Genomic DNA, 21,652 nt, shown 5'->3' with positions numbered 1-21,652 from the left:
AAAGCAGGAGAATTGCGGTTGAGAAACATATCAGCCATGATCGAATAGTGGAGCTGACCCAATGGGCCAAATGGCCTAATTCTGCTCTAATATCTTATGGTCTTGTGGCACCTCATCCCAGCAGAGAGCTTGGTAACTGCCTGATGACCAAAAGATCCAGAGAATGCTCCTGCCTCAGTTTCCCTCCTGGAGTCTCTCCCACTTTCAGACTTGGTCCACAAATTGGAAATCTTGGCCCATTTCTCTGTCACACAAGTTGGCATAGCAGAAATGCAACAAGTTTTATTAACCACAAACATTTGCCCTCATCTGTTCTTTAAAGTTCTATTGAGTCAGCCCAGAGAAAGGAAGCCAGTCTGTCCAATTTTTCTTTGATACTTACAATCAGTCAGTTGGGTATCATTCTTGTAAATCTGTCCTTTTTTAACACCTATTGCAATGCAGATTTTTCATAGCAAAACCATAGAGCTTGCACAGTAAACTTTCCTTGAAAAGCTTGTCAAACTTCAGGCTATAAAGCACAGGTGAGCTGCAGCAGGTGATGGTGACTAACATTTGAAGTTGACACCTACTGCCTGGAGGGGTTAGTCTAGATCCTGCCTCTGATACATTGTCCCAATGTTTCTGACTTCACAAGGGCATCTTATAGAGGGAGGGTGCTGCCTGAACAAGCTGTACCTTTAGGCAAGCAATTTATCCTGAAAGGCCTAATAAGGAATAAATGGGAGTCTAACCCCGATTGTAAGGTTCTGGGGAAATCAGAGACCATAAGGAAAGACATAATTATGGCCTCAGTATTGAAAGCCTTAAGCGAACAGGGATTCACAGATTTTACTCGGTATGAATAGTTCCTTTACTCACTGAAGCTTGCGTTAGAATAGGGTGTCGCCACTACATCTGTTACAAGGTCATTTGCATGTACTTCTGCACGCATGGCAGCTCAGAGTGGCAAGTACAATTTTTTCACTGAGGGAGGGAACTAACAGTTTATCAGTTGTTACTGAGAAACCAAAAATCAGACTGAATGCCTACTTCTTTGAGTGATTTTGCAGCATTGGGATCCACTGGTGTTTAAAATCAATGTAATCTTAAATCCACCTTCAAACAAATCACCGCTCTTTTAGGGCAGCCTGACTGAATGAAGAGCAAGCCAAGCTTTTCTCTCAAGATTAACACCAATGAATACAGTTGGACTCTTTTAAGACTTCTGATCAAAATGAAGGTGTGGTTTGGCAAAAATAGACGCTGTATATTTTCTCCGTTATTTCAAATCATAAAGTGTGATGAGACATTTTATTATACAAAAACTTGGCACGGTGCGTAATGCATTGACAATAACTTGTGTTTGTGCAGCTCCTTTAACATAGTACAACATTTCCAAAGTGCTTCAAAGGAACATTATCAAACAAACTTTAACAATGTACATATGAAAGAGATATTAGGCCAGGTGAGCAAAAATGTGGAGCAGAATTTTCAGTTTTCAAATGTCTGGGAGTGAATATATTAGATGTTGTCGAAAAAGCCATATTTACCAGCTAAATAATCCACCTGACTGCCCGCTGATCAGGTGAGCTGGGGCTAGTACCTGATGCTATCAAAGACCTTGACAATTAAGACTTGACAGGTAACTGCTGGAGACCTTGTTTCAGTGCTCTCACAGCCAGGCTCTCACTTTCCATTCTTGGCATCTTGTGGAAACTCTGCCTGCCTCCTAAACACCATCCAGTCCCATTCACCCACGACACCCTGTGCTTTCTGACATACATTATCTCACGGTCCATCAACACTTCAAATATTAACATCTTTATTTGTTTTCAAGTGCCTCCATAATTTTGCACTCCCCCACACCATTCCCAATCCCTAATCTCTCAGTAAACATATAAACCTCCAGGATCTAGGGACTCCCTTTGATTTTTAGCCTCTTGGATAGTTTTCTTTGTGCCTTCTCTTATTAATTATTCAAATTACTGAACTGAAGGAATGGAAAATCAGTCAATTTTAAAAATTATAAATTGCCTACTCACTTACAATTCAGTTTTGAGCAGCGATTGAGAAATTTTGCCCACAGGTTTTTTTCCCAAGCTTCAAGCCCCCTTTTTGATTATACTCACTGTGAAAGGAGGAATGGGTGGTGAGGCAATAGGTTGAATATGGGAGGCCTCTCTTCCCCTCTTGGGGGGGTGGCCTCCTGAGGTCTTAAATTGTGAAAGGCTTTGTCAGAATGAATATGGACCCTCTTGTGGTGGAGAGCATGACCAGGCACCATCAATATAATAGTCACCAAAAAATCCAATAGGGTTGGGAATTCAAGAGAATCTCCTGATTTCGGAAGAATGTGCAAGTTGGAGTGATGACTGCAGATACATTTAACATTTTATGGCTAAATAAAGACACGAAGGATGAAACTGCAGATTATGCCTCTTGGGTTAGATGAGAAATAATGCCGTTCCATTATCATCTTTGGAGCCAGGTCCCCATAACATGCAAACAATTGAAGTACCTGGATGTTGGTACATTATCAAACACACCTTGCACTACAGCACCTCAGGCACAGGCTTTTGCCAGTCTGTCCCACTTAAAGCCTGTTTCAAATTGGAACGACTGTCAGGAGTCAGCCCTTTGCTGAACTATGAGAACATGCACTTATATTCAAACAGCAACAAATGAAACACCAGTGAAGTTCAGAAACAAAACAGAACCAAAAACAAATCTAAAACAGTTTCAAGACAGAAAAAAAATGAACTTTAAATACAATGCTAAAAGCACAGAAGAATGGATATCAAATACCCCAGCATGAAGCAGAAGGCCGTATCCAAGTTCAAGCTTTTAAATAAAGGATACAGCTATGCTGAAGGGACTAAGCACTTGCAGAACGAGTTAGCTAGCTCTGAAAATAGTCAAAGCAATTGGGAATAAGAGATTACACAGAATCATTACCTCAGGCTTATTTGAAGAGGATCAGTAAGATCCTGCAGAGATATGGAAAATCTGAGAAGATCAGTTGCATGTAACAGTCAACTTTAGAATTCATCACTTAGAATTAATGTTTAATGACCTACAGGTGAAATCCATATGAATCAATAAATCAATCAATATGTCATTTGATGTTACAGCAAGGGTAACAAATGTGACTTTTCAAAGGCTGAACTACTGGAGTGGGTAATGGAGTTATTGATTGTCTCAACACTTCATGAACTATTCCACAAAGACCTCTCAGAAATAAGCATTAATTTACAACTAACAGACAACAAAAAAATTAGGAAGCTCTCTGCCAGTGCACATTATCACAAATCTACAAAGTCATATGGGTGTAGAGTAGAAGAGATGCTCCTATTTGATGTGGTTATTTGGCCAAGGACAACAATGCATAAAGACCTAATTGAGGACGCGAGAGGAATGCCAGATCCCACTAGCTCCAGCAACGTAGACAACCTCTACACCAGATGAAATTCAGTCAGTCCTTTCATCTAAAATTGCCACTGATCCACTTAACATGAATGAATACAACTTTACACTTGTTACTGATTATTTCTCCAAATTTCATTAGACAGATTAAGAATATTTTAGGATCATCAATAGCAGACACATGAAGCGTCATATTCAGCATGTGGCATCGGGCCAGAGTATGTAGACAGTCATATCCCTGGTAGGTTTGCCAAAAAGGGCCATGAATCATATACTATTATCAGTGCACTATCCCAGATCTCTCACTCTTGAAGGGTGAAGGTTTACAATTAAATCACTCATTCTGAAGTGTACAAAAACTGGACAAGGATTCTTATGTTACACTTCAGGATTACACCAGCAGAGATCATGTTTGGAAGGCAAGTGTGTTCAATTTTGCCAAACCACCACGAATGCAATTTCTCTGAGATGCAGGACACACTTCTTGACAAACAAGGGAAGACGAAGATTGTGCATGGCTGGTAGGCCCTTGCAGAACTACCTCACTAACACCTAGGATAAAAAGTTAAAGTGACACACCACAATGGCAATTTGGTTACTCAGGAGATTTCCAAAGTACACATTGAGCCCATGTCACAGTACATAATGGAGCAATGCTCAGGGTGTATTATCAACTTTGCAGTGATACACCTTTAAGAGCTCCACATGCAAATGAGCCATGTATCCAGATGTTATCACATGATAACTGGTTCTCTGCGCTGTTGTACCAGAGCCACAATCTGAATCTAGAGATTACCCCATACCGTATGTCTTTGTTCAGCTGTAAATAAACGCACCAGATCTTTAAATGATCTCATTTGTATCACACTGAGATAACACAAGATTATTTTTACAAATGAGAGTTGTACAAATGTGAGCAAAGCAATATACACACACATGTGGTGGGGCTCAATCATCCATTTTTGCTCTTATATCCTACATAATCTATTAACCCCTTAACATCATAAACAATTAACCAAGTCACAAAGAAGCCTTGGCTGTAAAGTGCATACACTGGCTAAAAAAGCAGCAATCCAGTTCGATTGTAGACCTCAGCAAAGATGCTAGTTTATGCAATTGTGTATGTAAAACTTACGAAGTTGACAGACTGGGAGAGACCAGTTGGTCCTTCAAACCAGATTCACATTGGCCAAACAGTCATGTTAAACAACTCTTTCACTCCCCGTCAACTCTCACCCCTCCAAATAAAAGGAAAAATTATAAGTGGAGCTCAAGGAAAAATTTCTCATAACAATTTGAGGAACTGAAATCAATTCAAGAGATGCCCAGGAGCATGAACAGTAGGAAAAATAAAACACAAAGAGAAAAATGTATGCAGCAACCAAAACCGATTCAGGGCTCTCACTGGGGCTAGGCTAGATGGCTACAAGTTGGCCAACACAAGCATGTTTGGCCAAAAGGCCTCCTTCTTTTCTGGCAATTTCTATGATTCTGTGATTATTGCACAAAAGGAGGCCACTCAGCCTATCGATTCAGACTCTCTGCAAGAACAATTCATGAAAATCGACCCCTCCATCCTTTCCTGTAGTGCTGAAATGTAATTTTTTCTTCATGTGCTCATCCACTGTCTTTTCAAAAGCAACAGTGCAATCTGTTTTCCACCAGTCTCTCAGGCACTGCTTCCAGATCCAAACCACTTGCTGCGCCCAAACTCTTCCCCATGTTGCCTTTGGCTGTCTTACCAATCACGTTAAATAAATATCCTCTAGTCTCGACCTTTCATCAATGAGAACTATTTATTCTGTCTAGTTACTGCATGATTGTGTACGCCTCTATTAAATCAACACTGAACTTTGTCTTTATGAAAGAAAAATACCCCAGCTCCTCCAATCTATCCATGTGACAGAGTCTCTCTTTCCTGGAACAATCCTCATGTACCTTTTCAACACCTCCTCCAAATACAGGAAGAATACTAAAGAATACAAAGAGTACAACAGCACTCAAAATCAGCTATGTCATTTTTATCAGCTTTGGAAAAGAACATGACCAATGTAGAAAAAGCAGCCCAGATTAGAAAAGAGAGAGTTCACATTTCTATAGCATCAGCGATGATCTCCAGACATTACAAAATGCCTTACAGCTGACACAGACATACTTACAAGAAAATATTACCAGACTCACAAGACATCACAAACTATCCACTAGTTTTCAGATTGGAATTGCTCCAATCAAGACATCATTGTTTTATTGTAAACTAATTTTTGGTGCAAGAATATTGCTCTATTTTTGGTGCCTTTTTCAAGATCATGAGTGGTATGGGAATGTTATCGTTCACTGCTCGCAAATAACAGAGTGAAGGTTTAGAGGACACGTTGTTGGCAAGTAAGGTGCCATTAATTATCAGAATGTAACACATTGGAATGATTATAAGCTGTTTCAAACGTTTTAAAAATATCAAAAGCACATTTGAGCAGTTATATTCATCATCAGAGAGTCCAACTGCACTCTTGACATTACAGGAAACCCAATTCTATATTTACTTGTAGAATTTCGAGAGTGAAGGCATTGCTTCCAGCTAACTGAGGCAAATGCTATCAGCCAACACACGCTGTTTCAGTGACTGGAGAAAATGATTCAAGGTAACAAGCAATTTGCCAAAACTCAGATTGGCTTCATGCCGAAGGTGTTTATTGTGCCTTCCATTAGAATGTTATCTTAACTCTGATTCTGGCCAATGAGCTATGAGGTCGCTTTTAAAAAAAACTTGGGGAAAATGAGCAGGGACAAGCAGAGGTGGGAAGAGGAACTATTGGGAAGGCATTGGCCGAGTGGTATTATCCTGAGGCTATTAATCCAGAGACCTTGATAACATTCTGGGTCCCTGGGTTTGAATCCTGTCACGGCAGTTGGTCAAATGTGAATTCCATCACTGAAGTTAGGAATCTAATGACGACCATGAAATTATTGTCAGGTAAAACCCATCTCATTTTACTAACATCTTTTATGGAAAGAAACTCTCATTTTTACCTGTTCTGGCCTCCAAGTGACTCCAGACTCACAGCAATGTGACTGACCCATATCTGCCCTCTGGGCAATTAAGGATGGGCAATAAATACTTGCCTAGTCAGTGATACCCATGTTTCACTGTTGTTTCAAACATTGTATGTTTGAAAGAGACAGTCGCAGGCACAGTGGGCCAAATGGCTTTCTACTATGTTTGGTGTGCTCACACCTGGAGTACCGTGGACAATTTTAATCTCCTAACATAAACTGTTTTATGAAGTTATACTTGCTTCATTAATCTGACTCCTGATATGAAGGAATTTCCCCAAGGAGAGATTGAGCAGAGTACATTTACATTCCTTGGAGTTTACAAAAAGGAGAGGTGATCTCACTAAAAAATAAAGTTCTTAAGGATTTGACAAGATATATGCTGAGAGGATGTTTCCCCCTGGCTAGAGAGGCTAGAACATTGCATCACAGTCTTGGAGCAAAGGTTTAGAAATTTAGGATCAAGATGAGATTTTGTTTTCATTCAGATGATTGTGAACCTTAGGATGTATTAGCCTCACCTACACACCCAGTCACCTCTTCAAAAGATTCAGTTCAATTGGTCGGATATGAGCCCCCCTCAACAAAGCCATGTTAACTATTCTTGATTAATCCCTGTCACTCCAAGGGCAATCTCGGTCTTTGAGTATGTTCAAAAAACAAATGGCTAGATGCTTGGGTAATAAGAGAATCAAAGACAAGACAGGAAATTGGAGATGATGAGTTTATTGAACATGCAACAGTCTTGAGGAATTTAATGGCCTCTTGCTCCTATTTTTGTATTCGTATGATTACATAAAATTAGTTTCAATTTCTTTTCTCAGCTGTGTAAACAGAGCAGTTGAAGCTGAATATGACGTTCTATATAGTTAATGTCAAAAATCTTGGGGAATTAGCAAAGGATTGTAGCATTGTGCCAAACTTACTGCTCATTAAATTAAACCGTCCATGCTGCAAGATCACAAAAGCATATTTAATACAAGCTTATCAAATGACAGGCACCATTAATTATTGACTTGTATGTCAACAGGTGAATGTACTTTTACAAATATTATTTCCAAATGTAAGTAAATAACAAAGAAAAGACACTACCTATAGAGCTGCCGTCTTTGTACTGTGGAGAATCTCAATGGTTGAAGTCTTCACACCTCAATATGTTGGTTTAATCCTTTTCAATCATCTAGTTCCTTTTTTTTAAATTGCATGGTTTGGCCTCCATTAACCACAGTGGAGGTTACTTAGTCAGTACTACTGTAGGTGAAAGGGTGAGTTCCCTGCACAAGCTATAAACAGAGAATTTGGTCACAAAATAAATTCAATATTGTCACTCTAAATGTATTTTTGTGTCAATCAAGTGGCAAATGGATAAATTGTTCGAAGTTAAACATCTACAGCTTTGCGTTTATAGCAACCAACAGAGTACTAGTGCATACCCTGCGCAAATGTAGCAATGGGCATACATTGCCGTGAAAACAACCAACAAAAAAGATGCACCATTCTTTTCCCCAATCGCATGAGAAAGCAGAACCTGCATTTTGCAATTAGAACTGAGGCTTCCAAACAGATCCTCACCATTCTGTAAATCTATAGCTACACAAAAAAAACACATCAAACACTGGCAACAATACAGTTTTCTTATTAAATACATTCATTCCATCATTCAAGTATTAGTTATTCAGCAAAATAGGTCATACCATAATGACAAATTAAGTCAGAATATTTATTTGAGAAAATAAATTGACAGCTGGTCTAATCGTGCCTGATCTCCATTCTGATCCAGTGACAATATCTTTATCCCTAAATTCACTTTTTACTCGGAAAACAGGGGTTTGTTAGCTTAAAAAAACTGCTGATGCTGGAAATCTGAAATTTAAACAGAAATTGCTGGAGAAATTCAATGGGTCTGGTCTCATCTGTGAATAGAAAGCTGAGCTAACCTCTTGAATTGAGTGATCCTTCTTCCAACTTGTGGTTGGATAACTCAGCGGGCTAAATAGCTGGTTTGCAATGCAGTGTGTGCCAACAGCATACGTTTAATTCCTGCACCAACTGAGATTACCATAAAGGACTCTCCTTCTTGACCTCTCCCCTCACCTGAGGCATGGTGACCCTCAGGTTAAATGATCAGTCATCTCTCTCTGTGGTCCTCCAGGATGACAGCGACATTACCTTTTACTTTCAAAAGAGAATATAAATTATTTCAGTAAAATAAATCTAAACTGCTTCATCTCTGCGTTTCTGTTCTGATTTTCTCCGGTTTATTTTATCTCTTTATAGATTCTTGGCTTCCTAATAACCTTCTCTGACTTTAGGGCTTGACTACCCATGAGACACAAATTGGCTTTTGACATCTCTGGCAGCTGAACCACTAGACCTGATTTGCAATGACTTAAGGATATTAATCCTGGAAATGTTCAGTTGGCTGAGTTCAGCCAGAGGAACAATAGAGATGCTGCATTTGGGTTGTAGCAAGAGATGGGAACCCTTTCCTGTGGGACTTGTCCTTTTATTTGTTAATGAGATATGGTTTTCAACGGCAAAGCGTTTACTCCCCATCCCTACCAGTGGTGAACAGGGTTAGGTCTGCCCCAGCAATGTCTTCATGCAAACCCAGAATTGCACTGTTGCCGTGTGATAATGGGAACTGCAGATGCTGGAGAATCCAAGATTACAAAGTGTGGAGCTGGATGAACACAGCAGGCCAAGCAGCATCTCAGGAGCACAAAAGCTGATGTTTCAGGCGTAGACCTTTCATCGGAGAGGGGAATGGGGAGAGGGAACTGGAATAAATAGGGAGAGAGGGGGAGGCGGACTGAAGATGGAGAGAAAAGAAGATAGGTAGAGAGGAGAGTATAGGTGAGGAGGTAGGGAGGGGATAGGTCAGTCCAGGGAAGACGGACAGGTCAAGGAGGCGGGATGAGGTGGTAGGTAGGAAATGGAGGTGCGGCTTGAGGTGGGAGGAAGGGATGGGTGAGAGGAAGAAGAGGTTAGGGAAGCAGAGATAGGCTGGGCTGGTTTTGTGATGCAGTGGGGGGAGGGGACGAGCTGGGCTGGTTTTGGGATGCAGTGGGGGGAGGGGATGAGCTGGGCTGGTTGTGTGTTGCAGTGGGGGGAGGGGACGAACTGGGCTGGTTTTGGGATGCGGTGGGGGAAGGGGAGATTTTGAAGCTTGTGAAGTCCACATTGATACCATTGGGCTGCAGGGTTCCCAAGCGGAATATGAGTTGCTGTTCCTGCAACCTTCGGGTGGCATCATTGTGACACTGCAGGAGGCCTATGATGGACATGTCTTCTGAGGAATGGGAGGGGGAGTTGAAATGGTTCGCGGCTGGGAGGTGCAGTTGTTTGTTGCGAAACATGCGGAGGTGCTCTGCAAAACGGTCCCCAAGTCTCCGCTTGGTTTTCCCATCTGCCAATGTGGTATATTGTATCGATTGCACCCGGTGTGGCTTCCTTTACATTGGGAAAACCAAGCGGAGGCTTGAGGACCGCTTTGCAGAACACCTCCGCTCGATTCGCAACAAACAACTGCACCTCCCAGTCGTGAACTATTTCAACTGCCCCTCCCATTCCTCAGAAGACATGTCCATCATGAGCCTCCTGCAGTGCCACAATGATGCCACCCGAAGGTTGCAGGAACAGCAACTCATATTGTGCTTGGGAACTCTGCAGCCCAATGGTATCAATGTGGACTTCACAAGCTTCAAAATCTCCCCTTCCCCCACTGCATCCCAAAACCAGCCCAGTTCTTCCCCTCCCCCCACTGCATCACAAAACCAGCCCAGCTCGTCCCCTCCCCCAAATGCATCACAAAACCAGCCCAGCCTGTCTCTGCCTCCCTAACCTGTTCTTCCTCTCACCCATCCCTTCCTCCCACCTCAAGCCGCACCTCCATTTCCTACCTACCACCGCATCCCGCCTCCTTGACCTGTCCGTCTTCCCTGGACTGACCTATGCCCTCCCTACCTCCCCACCTATACTCTCCTCTCCACCTATCTTCTCTTCTCTCCATCTTCAGTCCGCCTCCCCGTCTCTCCCTATTCATTCCAGTTCCCTCTCCCCATTCCCCTATCTGATGAAGGGTCTAGGCCCGAAACATCAGCTTTTGTGCTCCTGAGATGCTGCTTGGCCTGCTGTGTTCATCCAGCCTCACACTTTGTTATCTAGGTTTACTAGATTGATACCTGTAATGAGTGGGTTGTCTTATGAAAATGGGCTTTGACTGGCTGGGCTTGTTCGGACTAGAGTTAGAAGTGTGAAATGTGACATTCTTGAATGGTATAAGATCCTGAATGATGTTGACATAGTGGATTTGGAAAGCATATTTCTTCTTGTGGATCAATTCAGTACAAGAAGCATTGCTTTGAAATTAAATAGATAGTGAGGAGTTCCTTTTTCTCTCAGAGGGATGCGTGACTTTGGAATTCTTTAAATAATTTTAAGTTAATGACAGAATTTTCCTATACAGGGGAATCAAAGATTATTGGGGTAGGTGGGAATGTGGAATTCAGACACAAACAGATCAGCCTTGATCTTATTGTATGCTTCAAATGGTCCCCTTCCACTCCTTTATCGTGTGTTCATATGTAATTGCAATAGGAAGGATGTGGGAATTGTTACTTCCCTTGGCTTGCTTTTAGTTGTGAGCCCCATTGTATTTCTAAGAAAAAGGTATAACAATGTCACTGTCAATGCATCAAACAAGAACTGTGTTAGTAGCCCTTCTATTATCAAAATCAGAGTTGACGCCTGTTGATTACCTGGAACAAATTAATCAATGAAACCAGATGCTTTGATTGAATATGGCACACACAAAAATATGCACACATATACATACGAGCCAGAAATTACAGAGACAAATGTTCCACAATTCCTCTAATCTCCTCTTACCTCTGTTGTATGCTTCTTTCTTTAAAACATTGCATAGTGTGGTCACTCTATGCCACTTTAAGTTAAACATATTTAAGTATACATAAACCATCTTAAAATAAGCACAAATGTATCCTTTTAAAACAAAGCTTTAATTAAGAACATCATTACATCAAAATACAAAGACCAAACCAAACAAAGATGCAAAAATATATAAAAACAAGTTGAATAAACATGTCTGGCAGGAATATAGTACAATGGTGGGTTGAGAAGAGAAGAGACAAGTTTGAGTGTTTTAATCAGAAGAATTATCGAGCTGATATCACTGTTTAGAACTACTTTTCCCAGTTACTAATTACTACTAGTGATGTGCAGCGCTCAAAGCTCAGTTAAACCATAACACATGGCAGTTCCTGTGCTACAGTAACATTGTTATTTTGCTAGATAACATCAGAAAATGGCAGAATGTAATTTTGACAAGCAAAGTGGCTGCAAGTATACTGATTAGCAAGATAGTTGGTTAATAAAATGCATTGGACCCATATTATAGGGGTGCCAATTTATGAACATCCAGTTTACAAACACTCGTATGTATGAACAGGGGTGTAATTTTGAAGATCTGACATACAAACATTTCCTGTTCTTAAATACAACCGCTTTATATTGTTCTACATTGTGTTCCAACTTGCAAACAAGTCAATTTGCCAAAGGACTCAAACCGAACCCATTCGTAACCTGGAGAGTAACAGTGTCCAGTTATGTGCAGAATTTCTTGCATATTCTCAGCTGGGAAGCTGCATGCCTGCTTATTCCTTGTCCCAGTTTCTCCCCTCATAACAAGTATGCTGGGCTCATGTTAAACCAGACTATGTTCAGGAGAGTAGGTAAAGATGACAGGAGGAGGTTGCTGCAGGTCAGTTGAGCAGATGGTAGACACTGTTTTGATCAGTTTAGTGGTTCTCATTCTAATGGATGGCACCTGACCATTTCTCACGGTAGTGTTGTGACGATCACGCAGCTCAGAAATATGGCAGGAGATCACATCCTACCAGCTGCCCTTTCTTAAAAATTACCGCATGAGATGTGGGTGTCATTGGCTAGGCCAGCATATTTTGTTCACTACAAATTGCCCAGAAGGCAGTTAAGCGGTTAACCACATTGCTGTGGGTCTGGGTCGCATGTAGGCCAGTACGGGTAAGGGCAATAGATTTCCTTCCTTGAGGACATTAATGAAACAAAATGTTTTTACAACAATTGTTAGTGGTTACACAGTCACCATTTTACTGTTATTTTTTGTTGAATTAAAATTTCACAACCAGCTATAGAGGGATTTGAACTAGCATCCTCAGAGCCTTAGTCTGTGCTTTTGAATTGCTAACCCAATGATATTACCACTATAATACCAGCAGGTAGTGAGACAGGCTGTCATTAATGTGAAGGGGATTAGAGATCCTTTACAATTTGTACTATCCAATTTATCCCAGATATTCCCTTATTTTTGGTGAATACTATGCCAAGTTTTCACCACCATCATAAATAAAAATACAAAGACACCACATAAACCAACAGAACAAGTATTCCCAGCAGTTTCTAATCCCCATGAACATCTCTACAGCGCCAGTCATTGCTACACCACCTCCAGGCAGGATCACAGAGATGCACACATCCCTCGGGATCACAAGAGATGCACACATCTCCCTTCTAACTCAAACTTTGAAAAGAGGTTGTCTCTCATCAGTTTAAGTTGAATTCCACTTTAAACCAATCAAGTCTTAAGATGAGACATGGTAGAGATACCAACACAAACACAATGGGATGAATGGCTTTGTTTCTGCTGTACCATTCCATAATTCTAGCTCATACAGTCATGACATTTAAGCCATCCTCCTGCAAAGACCTGCTGGTTCAGATAGGGCTTCAATTGCAGAAAGGGTGACAGGACTTTTCAATTGTCAGTGCACGCTTCTGAGTCACCTGTTCCATGTCTTTCATCATTCATTTGTTTCTTTCATTGTTTCATTTGTTACATATATAGGCAAACTTATTTTTAATTTCCAGAGATTCCAGGACAAATTTGAACAGTTGGCAACCCCAACTGTGCTAAATACCTAAGGTGATAAAGTGGCTGTGTCTTCTCTTCAGAAGGGAGATTCTTTGTGGAACAATGGAGAATGGAACCAAACAGAACTGGACTTGTGCCAGCTAAGCTGATGTAGAGATAGCTTTGTAGAGGGAATTTATCTATAGTCATAGAGTCAGGGGGTTAGGATTGATCATGATTCAATTTCACTGGTGTTGCTATTTTACAAAAATGTCCATTCTGCCAATCAACTCGTTAACTCTGCAGAAAAATCCCATGCCACTCACCTGCTCAATCTCCATAGCCCAGCAAATTTATTTCCTTCAAATGTTCATCTAATTTCCTTTTGAAATCATTATTTGCACTTCCATCAGCCTTTTAAGCAGCGAACACCAGATGTTACCCAAAATATATTTTCTGCAATTTTTAAAATAATTTCTGTCTTTGTTTCCTAGATGGTAATGGCTTTAATATCACGGTGATGTGTGTGAATGAAAGAGTTACAAGATTTCATATCAGAAGTCATAACTTAAAATATCATTGGTGACTTAAACTTATGGGGAAAAAAACTCCAACCCATTTGTGTCCCAAAACATTAGGAAATAACACAAGCTATACATTTTGCAGAAGCAGTAACAGGATGTTCATTAAAAACTGCTGCTTCTGCAATTTAGCTAATAGTTTTCATACACTATATGCAAGACATTTTTCTTGTTTCTAACTGTGAAAAAGTGCCACTTGTCCTGGGAGCCCAGATAGTGAGGGGGTTGTGATTAATCATGATTCAAAGTTCACTGGTGCTGCTATTTTACAGAAAAAAATTATTTGGAAATGTCAGAGTGGAATCCGACAGTTATGAAATATGATGAGCTAAGTACAGTGAATGTTGTAAGTTAGTGAGACCTCAGAGACTGACCAATAGCTGTCATTACTCGCAGATGTTACTTTCAAAAGGGTCACTGCAAAAATTCTCATATACTCCATATAACATTTTTGGCTGCTGTATTTAAGATCTTTCTGAAATTGAAATTAAAACCAATTTGAAAAAAAAACAAAGAAAATGCTGCCTATCACCAGTTCAGTAGGATGAGGACAGCTTAAATGCCCAAAATGGGGTGGCTCAGAGGTTAGCACTGCTGCTTCACAACACCAGGAACCTGGGTTCAATCCCAGCCTTGGGAGACTGTCTGTGTGAATCCCTGCATTCTCCCTGTATCCACATGGGTTTCTGCCAGGTGCTCCAGTTTCCTCCCACAGTCCAAACACGTGGACTGGCTATGCTAAATTTCCCAGTGTCCAGGGATGTGTGAGTAAGGTGGATCAGCCATGGGAAATGCACAGTTACAAGGATAGGGTAGGGGGATGTGTCTGGGTGGGGTGCTCTTTGGAGGGTTGGTGTGAGTTGTTGGGTTGAACAGTCTGTTCCCACACTGTAAGGGTTCTATGGATTCTCACCCAAACTCCATTGTGGCAGAGAAAGTCTTCAAACCCCAGGATAGAGCTAGCATGAAAACCAGAGTTCCTCTGTCACATTTCAAGCTGGCTAAACATCTCTGTAATCCTACAAAGACTTTATCATTTATGGAAGTTCATTGCCGCCTCTAACTGACCCAACAGGATTTTAGGGCTCCAAGCAGGAAGCAAAGAGAAAACGCAATGATCTTGACTCCACGGAAATTCCAGAAACTGGACCTTTGCAGCAGGCTGTGTGCCCTCTGTTTTTAAACTGCAACAGGTACTTAGTTCAAAAAGGCAGTCTGCAGTTCGTAATTTGAGAGTGTGCATGGCTTCAGGGTGCCTTACAGATTTCACCACCCAAGTTACTCAAATCTCACAGTAAGTGTCTGCTTTTTGCAAGCGTCTGTTTTGTTGGGAGGTTTCATTTTACTGTATCACACCCATATGTTTTTCTGTGTAATCAATACTTTGAAGGAAAGCAGGACCTTAAGGGCATCTCCTGTTTGTCACTATTATACGTGCTGTAACTGTATATTACTATATGAATGAAACATGATTTTGTTTCTCTCTGTCCTTAAAACCTTTTATTGTCTAAATTGAGAAAGTGTTTCCGACAAACATTTTAACTAAATTCAAGACCATGAAGTTTACCTTCATTAGTTGCTTTATCTCTGCCACGGGAATCTGATTCCTTTTTGTGTTTTGGTGCGTGAGATGAACCTGGTCTGCCTCTGCTTCGCGAAGCCTTCACTGTGTGGTAAAAAAAATAATTGTAGCAACTTAACATAGACCTGTACACTATAGCAAGCGACCATTCACCTCATCATTCTTGTACTGGCTCTTTCGAGGAGTTAATTGGTCCTAGTTTCTGTTGTCTGTTTCTCATAACCCTAAAATTATTTTACATTTCACATATTAATGGAATTGAGTTTTGAAAATTACTGCTTCCGCCATCCAATCAGCCAGTGCATTCCAAATCATCATAAACTGCAACATGAGATATCTCTTCAACTCTCCTTCAGTTCTATTTCTACATCCCTTAAATCACTGTCCTTTAGTTGATTTGAGCTACAGGAGAGGCTGAATAGGCTGAGGCTATTTTCCCTGGAGCATCAGAGGTTGAGGGGTGACCTTATTGAGGTTTAGAAAATCAGGAGGGGCATGGATAGGGTGAACAGCCAAGGTCTTTTTCCCCAGGGTAGGGAAGTCCAAAACTAGAGGGCATAGGTTTAAGGTGAGACGGGAAAGATTTAAAAGGGACAATTTTTCACACAGAGGGTAGTGTGTGCATGGAATGAGCTGCCAGAGGAAGTGGTGGAGGCTGGTACAATTACAACATTTAAAAGGTATCTGGATGGGTACATGAGTATGAAGGGTTCAGACGGATATGGACCAAATGCTGGCAAATGAGACTAGCTTCATATAGAATATCTGGTCAGCAAGGATGAGTTGGACCGAAGTGTCTGCTTCCATGCTATGTGACTCTATGGCTCGATTAACCTTTGTGCCAGTAGAAAGTTTTGCCTCATTTAGTCTATCAAAGCCTTTCCTATGTTTCCTAATTATCAACTCGTCCTGGTCAGTAATTTTTTCCAAATGTTCAAAATGTATTCAATTTCTTTTCAAGAATTCTTATTGAATTGCTTTCTTCCACCCTTTCACTGTGTCAACAATCTTAAATTTGTGCCCTCTTGTTACAAACAAGACCAAATCCCTCAAACTTTTGAGCATCTCTACTATATCTCATGGCATAACTTTCTCCGATCCAGGGGAAACAATCCCAGCTTCTCTAGTCTCTATGCATAACTGAATCCATGGAACATAGTAATAACACTCCTCTGCATCCTCTCCAAGGCTTTGACATCCTTCCTAAGTATGGTGCTCAGAACTAAACACAGTGAATGGGCATTAGCCATGGTGAGATTTTGGGCAGAATCTGACAAAAAGTCCAGAGAGGCCTATTTGACATTGAGAGAATCTCACACCAGTTTTTAGTTTTCGACAAGTGTGAGGCACGTTTCTCACTAGGCAGTTGTGAGTTGCCAAGGGATCAGCAAGCCCGATGCCTGCACCACCCTGTCCAGCAGGATCACCAGGTCCATGCCCGCAAAGTTGGGTACAAACTTTCCCCTCTCAGTCAGCCGTGGTGAGGGAAATGTCAGCAACCATACAGTACAGCTCCAGCTGAGTGTTTGTCCAGGTGCTCAACAGACTTTTATAAAGGTGGCATTCGGGATGCTATTCTGTCGGCAGATATTGGCTAAATGGCAAGTTGTTCCAGGAACAGTGCAAAGTAAGATGGGGTTAGACTCAAACATAAGAGACGCCATATGGGTGGCTAGGTTAATAAGCTGAGTTTGGTAAGAGTAGGTGAGAAATCCCACTGGGTCTTGTGGCAAGAATCTCTCCAAATAAAAATTCAATGCAATTCACACTGAGCCAAAAAAAGTAAAGATGACAGAACATATCAGATATGGATAGGCCTAAGATGAGTCTTGAAATGCTCAGAACTGGAAGGTGGAGATATTGTGGAGGGTTGTAGTACTGGAGGAGATTACTGAGATAAGAAGAGGGTGAGGCCATGAAGGGCATTTGAAAACAAAATGACAATCTTAAAAACTGAGATGTTGCCACACTGGGAGCCAATGTAGGTCACGATGGGCACTCAGTACAGGTTTGGACAAGGGACTGCAGCTAAGGTTTAGCAAGGACGGAGGTTACACAGTGGTTGAGGAGCATTAGAATGGTCACACAAACTGAAAGAGATTTATATGCTACGTTAATATGTCCATGTATTTACTCAATATTACATGATTCCACCAGGCTATTCAAAATGTTATTTGTACAGAATCATTTCCCCATCCTCCTACCACCTGACAGAAATAACAAGGTACATTTGACAGACATCCCATTAAATGCTTACTTATGAACTTCCCCTGAGCCGGTAAACTCTCTTTGTTGTTGCTGCCGATTGCAAATAGCTGCACCACGTATTCCTGATTTGGGAGCAGACCTTCCACTACTGCTGCTGTTTCACCCTTTGGTAAGCTCAATTTCTGTGTTTTGCCACCTGTTATTGAAAAATAAACACAAATTGTTAAAAGAGAAATGCAAACATGAGCCTGCTGCAAGAAAAGTAAAATATAGATTGGTCAATGGTCAACTGGATGGCTGGAAGGACCCTATGGGCTGAATGGCCTGGTCTTGTTCTAGGTTCTTGCATCATAGCTGATCTGCCTCTTAACTGCATTGAGCCATTTCTGTTCCCCAACCATTAATATTGTTGCCAAACAAAAGTCATCTTTGGCTTGAGCTCTCTGTCTGAAGGCAGTTTCAACTCAAGGCTCAGCATTCTCCATCACAGGTAGATCAAAGAGGCACATCTCAAATTCACCCCAGCTGGAACAGGGAATGAATCCCATGCTGTTGGCACCAATCTACTCCACATCAGGTGTCCAGTCAATGAAGTCAACTAGAGCCCAATGAATTCCAGTTTCAATGGCAGCATACACTTTTATACATATGTTGCAGCTTGAAGCTATGGATATTGATGGTCATGACTGCAATTATTTACCATCACATGGCTGACCAGGTCTCCTCTAGGAAAGATGTTCTGAAAGTAGGAAGGATTCAGAAAAGATTTACAAGGATGTTGCCAGGGTTGGAGGGTTTGAGTTTTAGGGAGAGGTTGAATAGGCTGCAGCTATTTTCCTTGGAGTGTCAGAGATTGAGGGGTGACCTTATAGAGGTTTATACAATCATGAGGGACATGCTTGGGATAAATAGGCAATGTCTTTTTCTTGGGGTGGGGGAGTCCAAAACTAGAGGGCATAGGTTTAAGGTGAGAAGGAAAAGCTATAAAAGGGCCCTAAGCAGCAACTTTTTCATGCGGAGGGGATGAGGTGCCAGAGGAAGTGGTGGAGGCTGGAACGATTGCAACATTTATAAGTTATCAAAATGGATATATGAATAGGGAGAGTTTAGAGGGTTATGGGCCAAGTGCTGGCAAATGGAACTAGATTTATATAGGATATCTGGTCAGCACGGACATATTGGACCATAGGGTCTGTTTCCATGCTGTATGTCTCTATGACTCGATGAATCATTCCCACTCTTAGCCACCGGTGTCTGCTGAAAGGATTTACATTGATACTCTCTGTACAAGCTGTTGTTAATCCATTTGATTATCAAACAGATAGCATGAACACACTTCCTTTGGCAGTTGGGTCCTGAGAGGTGGGACTTGTACTTAGAGCTTCTGGTTCAGAACTAGGGACACTACCAACTGAACTGCAAGACCTCTTATGCAAAGATTCTAACCTTCTCAGTTTTTAACTTTTCACTTGAAGCTCCAATTTCAACAGGTTTTGGGTGAAGAGAGTTAGAGGTTTCCAGAAGTCAATGTGATTGTTAACTCTTGAGCAGAGTGTTGCAGCTAACTCTGCAATTATCTCACAGAATTCCTTTAGGTGACAAAGTGTAATCAGAGCATGAATAAGCAACGCTTCCTCTACTCCTTGCTTAAATTATAGTCTTGGATTATTGAACATAGTTTGTTCTTACTTTCCTTGCCAGACAGAACTTTATGGAGATTGCTGGAGGCTGGTTTATAACAAAGGCAGATGGAAGGTAAAACTGCACTTTATGTTCACTTGAAAGAGAGAAGTCTAACCCATTTGATACAACTAATCATCACAAAGCTTCAACCAATTTGCAATGAAACAGCAAATGGCGAGTTACAACAGTTCTTTCACAAGTATTTTCCAGTGTAGAATGCATTTCGATCATTCAGAGATGAATTAACTCGGCTGCATTAATGCCTGTCACAGATGCAGGTCAATGGAGTAGCCTTAGGAATATACCTTTAGGCTGTAAGATTAATTCAATCATTCAGCCACAGCATTGCATATTAAATTGGATGTCTACCTCAGGAAGCAAGACTTGAATAAATATCCAAAGCTGACTTTATCCGTTATTGCTGCACTTTCTTGTAAAACTGACTAAAGAGCTCATCAGTTAATGAATATGACACAACACAAAAACAAAAAAGTAGTGTTATGCAAACCACAGTTCAGCTGAATTTAGCACAAACCATGTGCAATATTTACAATATATTAGCAATAATACAATAGAAAATGTTTCGCCATTCACAACATTAAATTGCATCTACACATATGAACAGATTCAAGAACAGCTTCTTCCCTACTGCTATCAGACATTTGAATTGATTCCCTTAAATGTTATTGTTCATTTCTCTCTGAACCTTCTTGCCAGCTGTAATGTTGTATCTGGCACTCTGTTCTGTTACCCTGATGCACTTGTATAGTATGATCTGCCTGGAAAGCACATAAGACAACATTTTTCATTGTATCTTGGTACACACGACAGTCATAAACCGAATCAAATCGTCTATGTAATGACTTTTAACATTGTAAACCCAAGGTGCTTCACGAGAGCATTATCAAGCTAAATTTAGCACTGAGCCAATTAATGAAATATTAGGGCAAGTGACCAAAGGTTTAGTAAAAGAAGCAGCTTTCAAGAAGGACCTTGAAGAAGGAGAGTGAGGCAGCAGCTCAGGGAGAGAAAGCTCAGAGAACAGACTGCTTAAGACATGGCAAAAAATAGTGGTGCAATAAAAATTGGGAGGAGCAAGGGGAATTCTCAGAGGGTCCTAAGCCTGGAGGAAATCATAGAGACAGAAAGGGGTGAGACCATGAAAGGACTTGCAGTTAAGGATTTACTGAGTCAATACCATCAGAACGGAATTAACATGAGGAATTTCTGCACCATATTTTCATCATCTGTCTACAGTGTGACTGTGTCTGTTTGCCAATACAGTACTGTTACTGGATAATAAACTGTCATTGAATCTAATCTGTAACAGGCCTAAAGGCTAGCAGAAACATCTGGTCAGAAGATTAGTCAGTGATCTAACTGATGTGGCTAAGATGATCAAAGCATTTGATATGGTCAATACAAAGACACTATTGCTTCTGATCGAGGGGAGTTCAGAGCAAAGAGCTTAAAATTAGAGACTGGTTGCTCAGGATAATGTCAGTGTTCACAGAGGGTGGTGCATATATAGAACGAGCTGCCAGAAGTGGTAAAGGTGAGTCAATTACAACATTTAAAAGATATTTGGACAGGTACATGGATAGGAAAGGTTTAGAGGGATACAGGCCAAATGCAGGCGAATGAGACGAGTTCAGTTTATGAAATCTGGTTGGCAATATGAGTTGGACCAAAGGGTCTATTTCCGTGCTGTATGACTCTATTTCTTCACACAAACAGTAGTGGAAATCTGGAACTCATCTGCCTTTCAAAAATGCTGCCGAGGCTAAAGGATCAATCAAAACTGTCAAAACTAGTATTGACTGAATTTTGCTGTGTAAGGCTTTGGCCAGGACCTAATAAAATGGAGGGAAAGGCTTAAGCGGCTGAATAGCTTTCTTCTCTTGTAATGTTCTTTTTCTTACTTGGCAACAGCTTCAACTTCAACTAAGCTTTTTTTTCCTTCATTCGCTAAATGCAGCAAATCATAGATGTGGATTAACAGTGATGTAGTATATGCGGTGAATCCCAAATATCTATTGCTCATCTGTTGTAATTTTACATGAAACTTTACAGCACACTAACTGGCCATTTAGCTCAGTCCAATATTCATGCTTCACACAATTCTCTTTCCACCTTTTTAAATTCATAACCAGTATGTGGCCATCAATTATTGCCCAAACCTAATTGCCCAGGACAAGCTGATGGTGAGTTGCCTCCTTGAAACACTGCAGT

General features: G+C 40.9%; 1 protein-coding gene across 6 annotated transcripts in view; it reads right to left on the bottom strand.

Annotated features, from left to right (window-relative positions):
- col14a1a (collagen, type XIV, alpha 1a) overlaps positions 1-21,652 on the bottom strand; it is a 222,218-nt gene that overhangs the window by 180,724 nt on the left and 19,842 nt on the right. For 5 of the 6 annotated variants that reach the window (XM_048528630.2, XM_059645936.1, XM_059645937.1 and 2 more), the window contains exons 4-5: positions 17,787-17,933; positions 15,515-15,613 (exon numbers count right to left, since the gene is read on the bottom strand). The exons of the other annotated variant lie outside the window; for it this stretch is intronic. In XM_048528630.2, coding sequence (XP_048384587.1) covers positions 15,515-15,613; positions 17,787-17,933 — 246 coding nt within the window. The remainder of the gene's footprint in view (positions 1-15,514; positions 15,614-17,786; positions 17,934-21,652) is intronic. 6 annotated transcript variants of the gene reach the window in all.

This window comes from Stegostoma tigrinum, chromosome 5, assembly GCF_030684315.1.
Source record: "Stegostoma tigrinum isolate sSteTig4 chromosome 5, sSteTig4.hap1, whole genome shotgun sequence".
Taxonomy (NCBI): Eukaryota; Metazoa; Chordata; class Chondrichthyes; order Orectolobiformes; family Stegostomatidae; genus Stegostoma; species Stegostoma tigrinum.
Note: the sequence above shows the minus strand (reverse complement) of the source record. Positions and strands in the feature narration are given on the sequence as shown.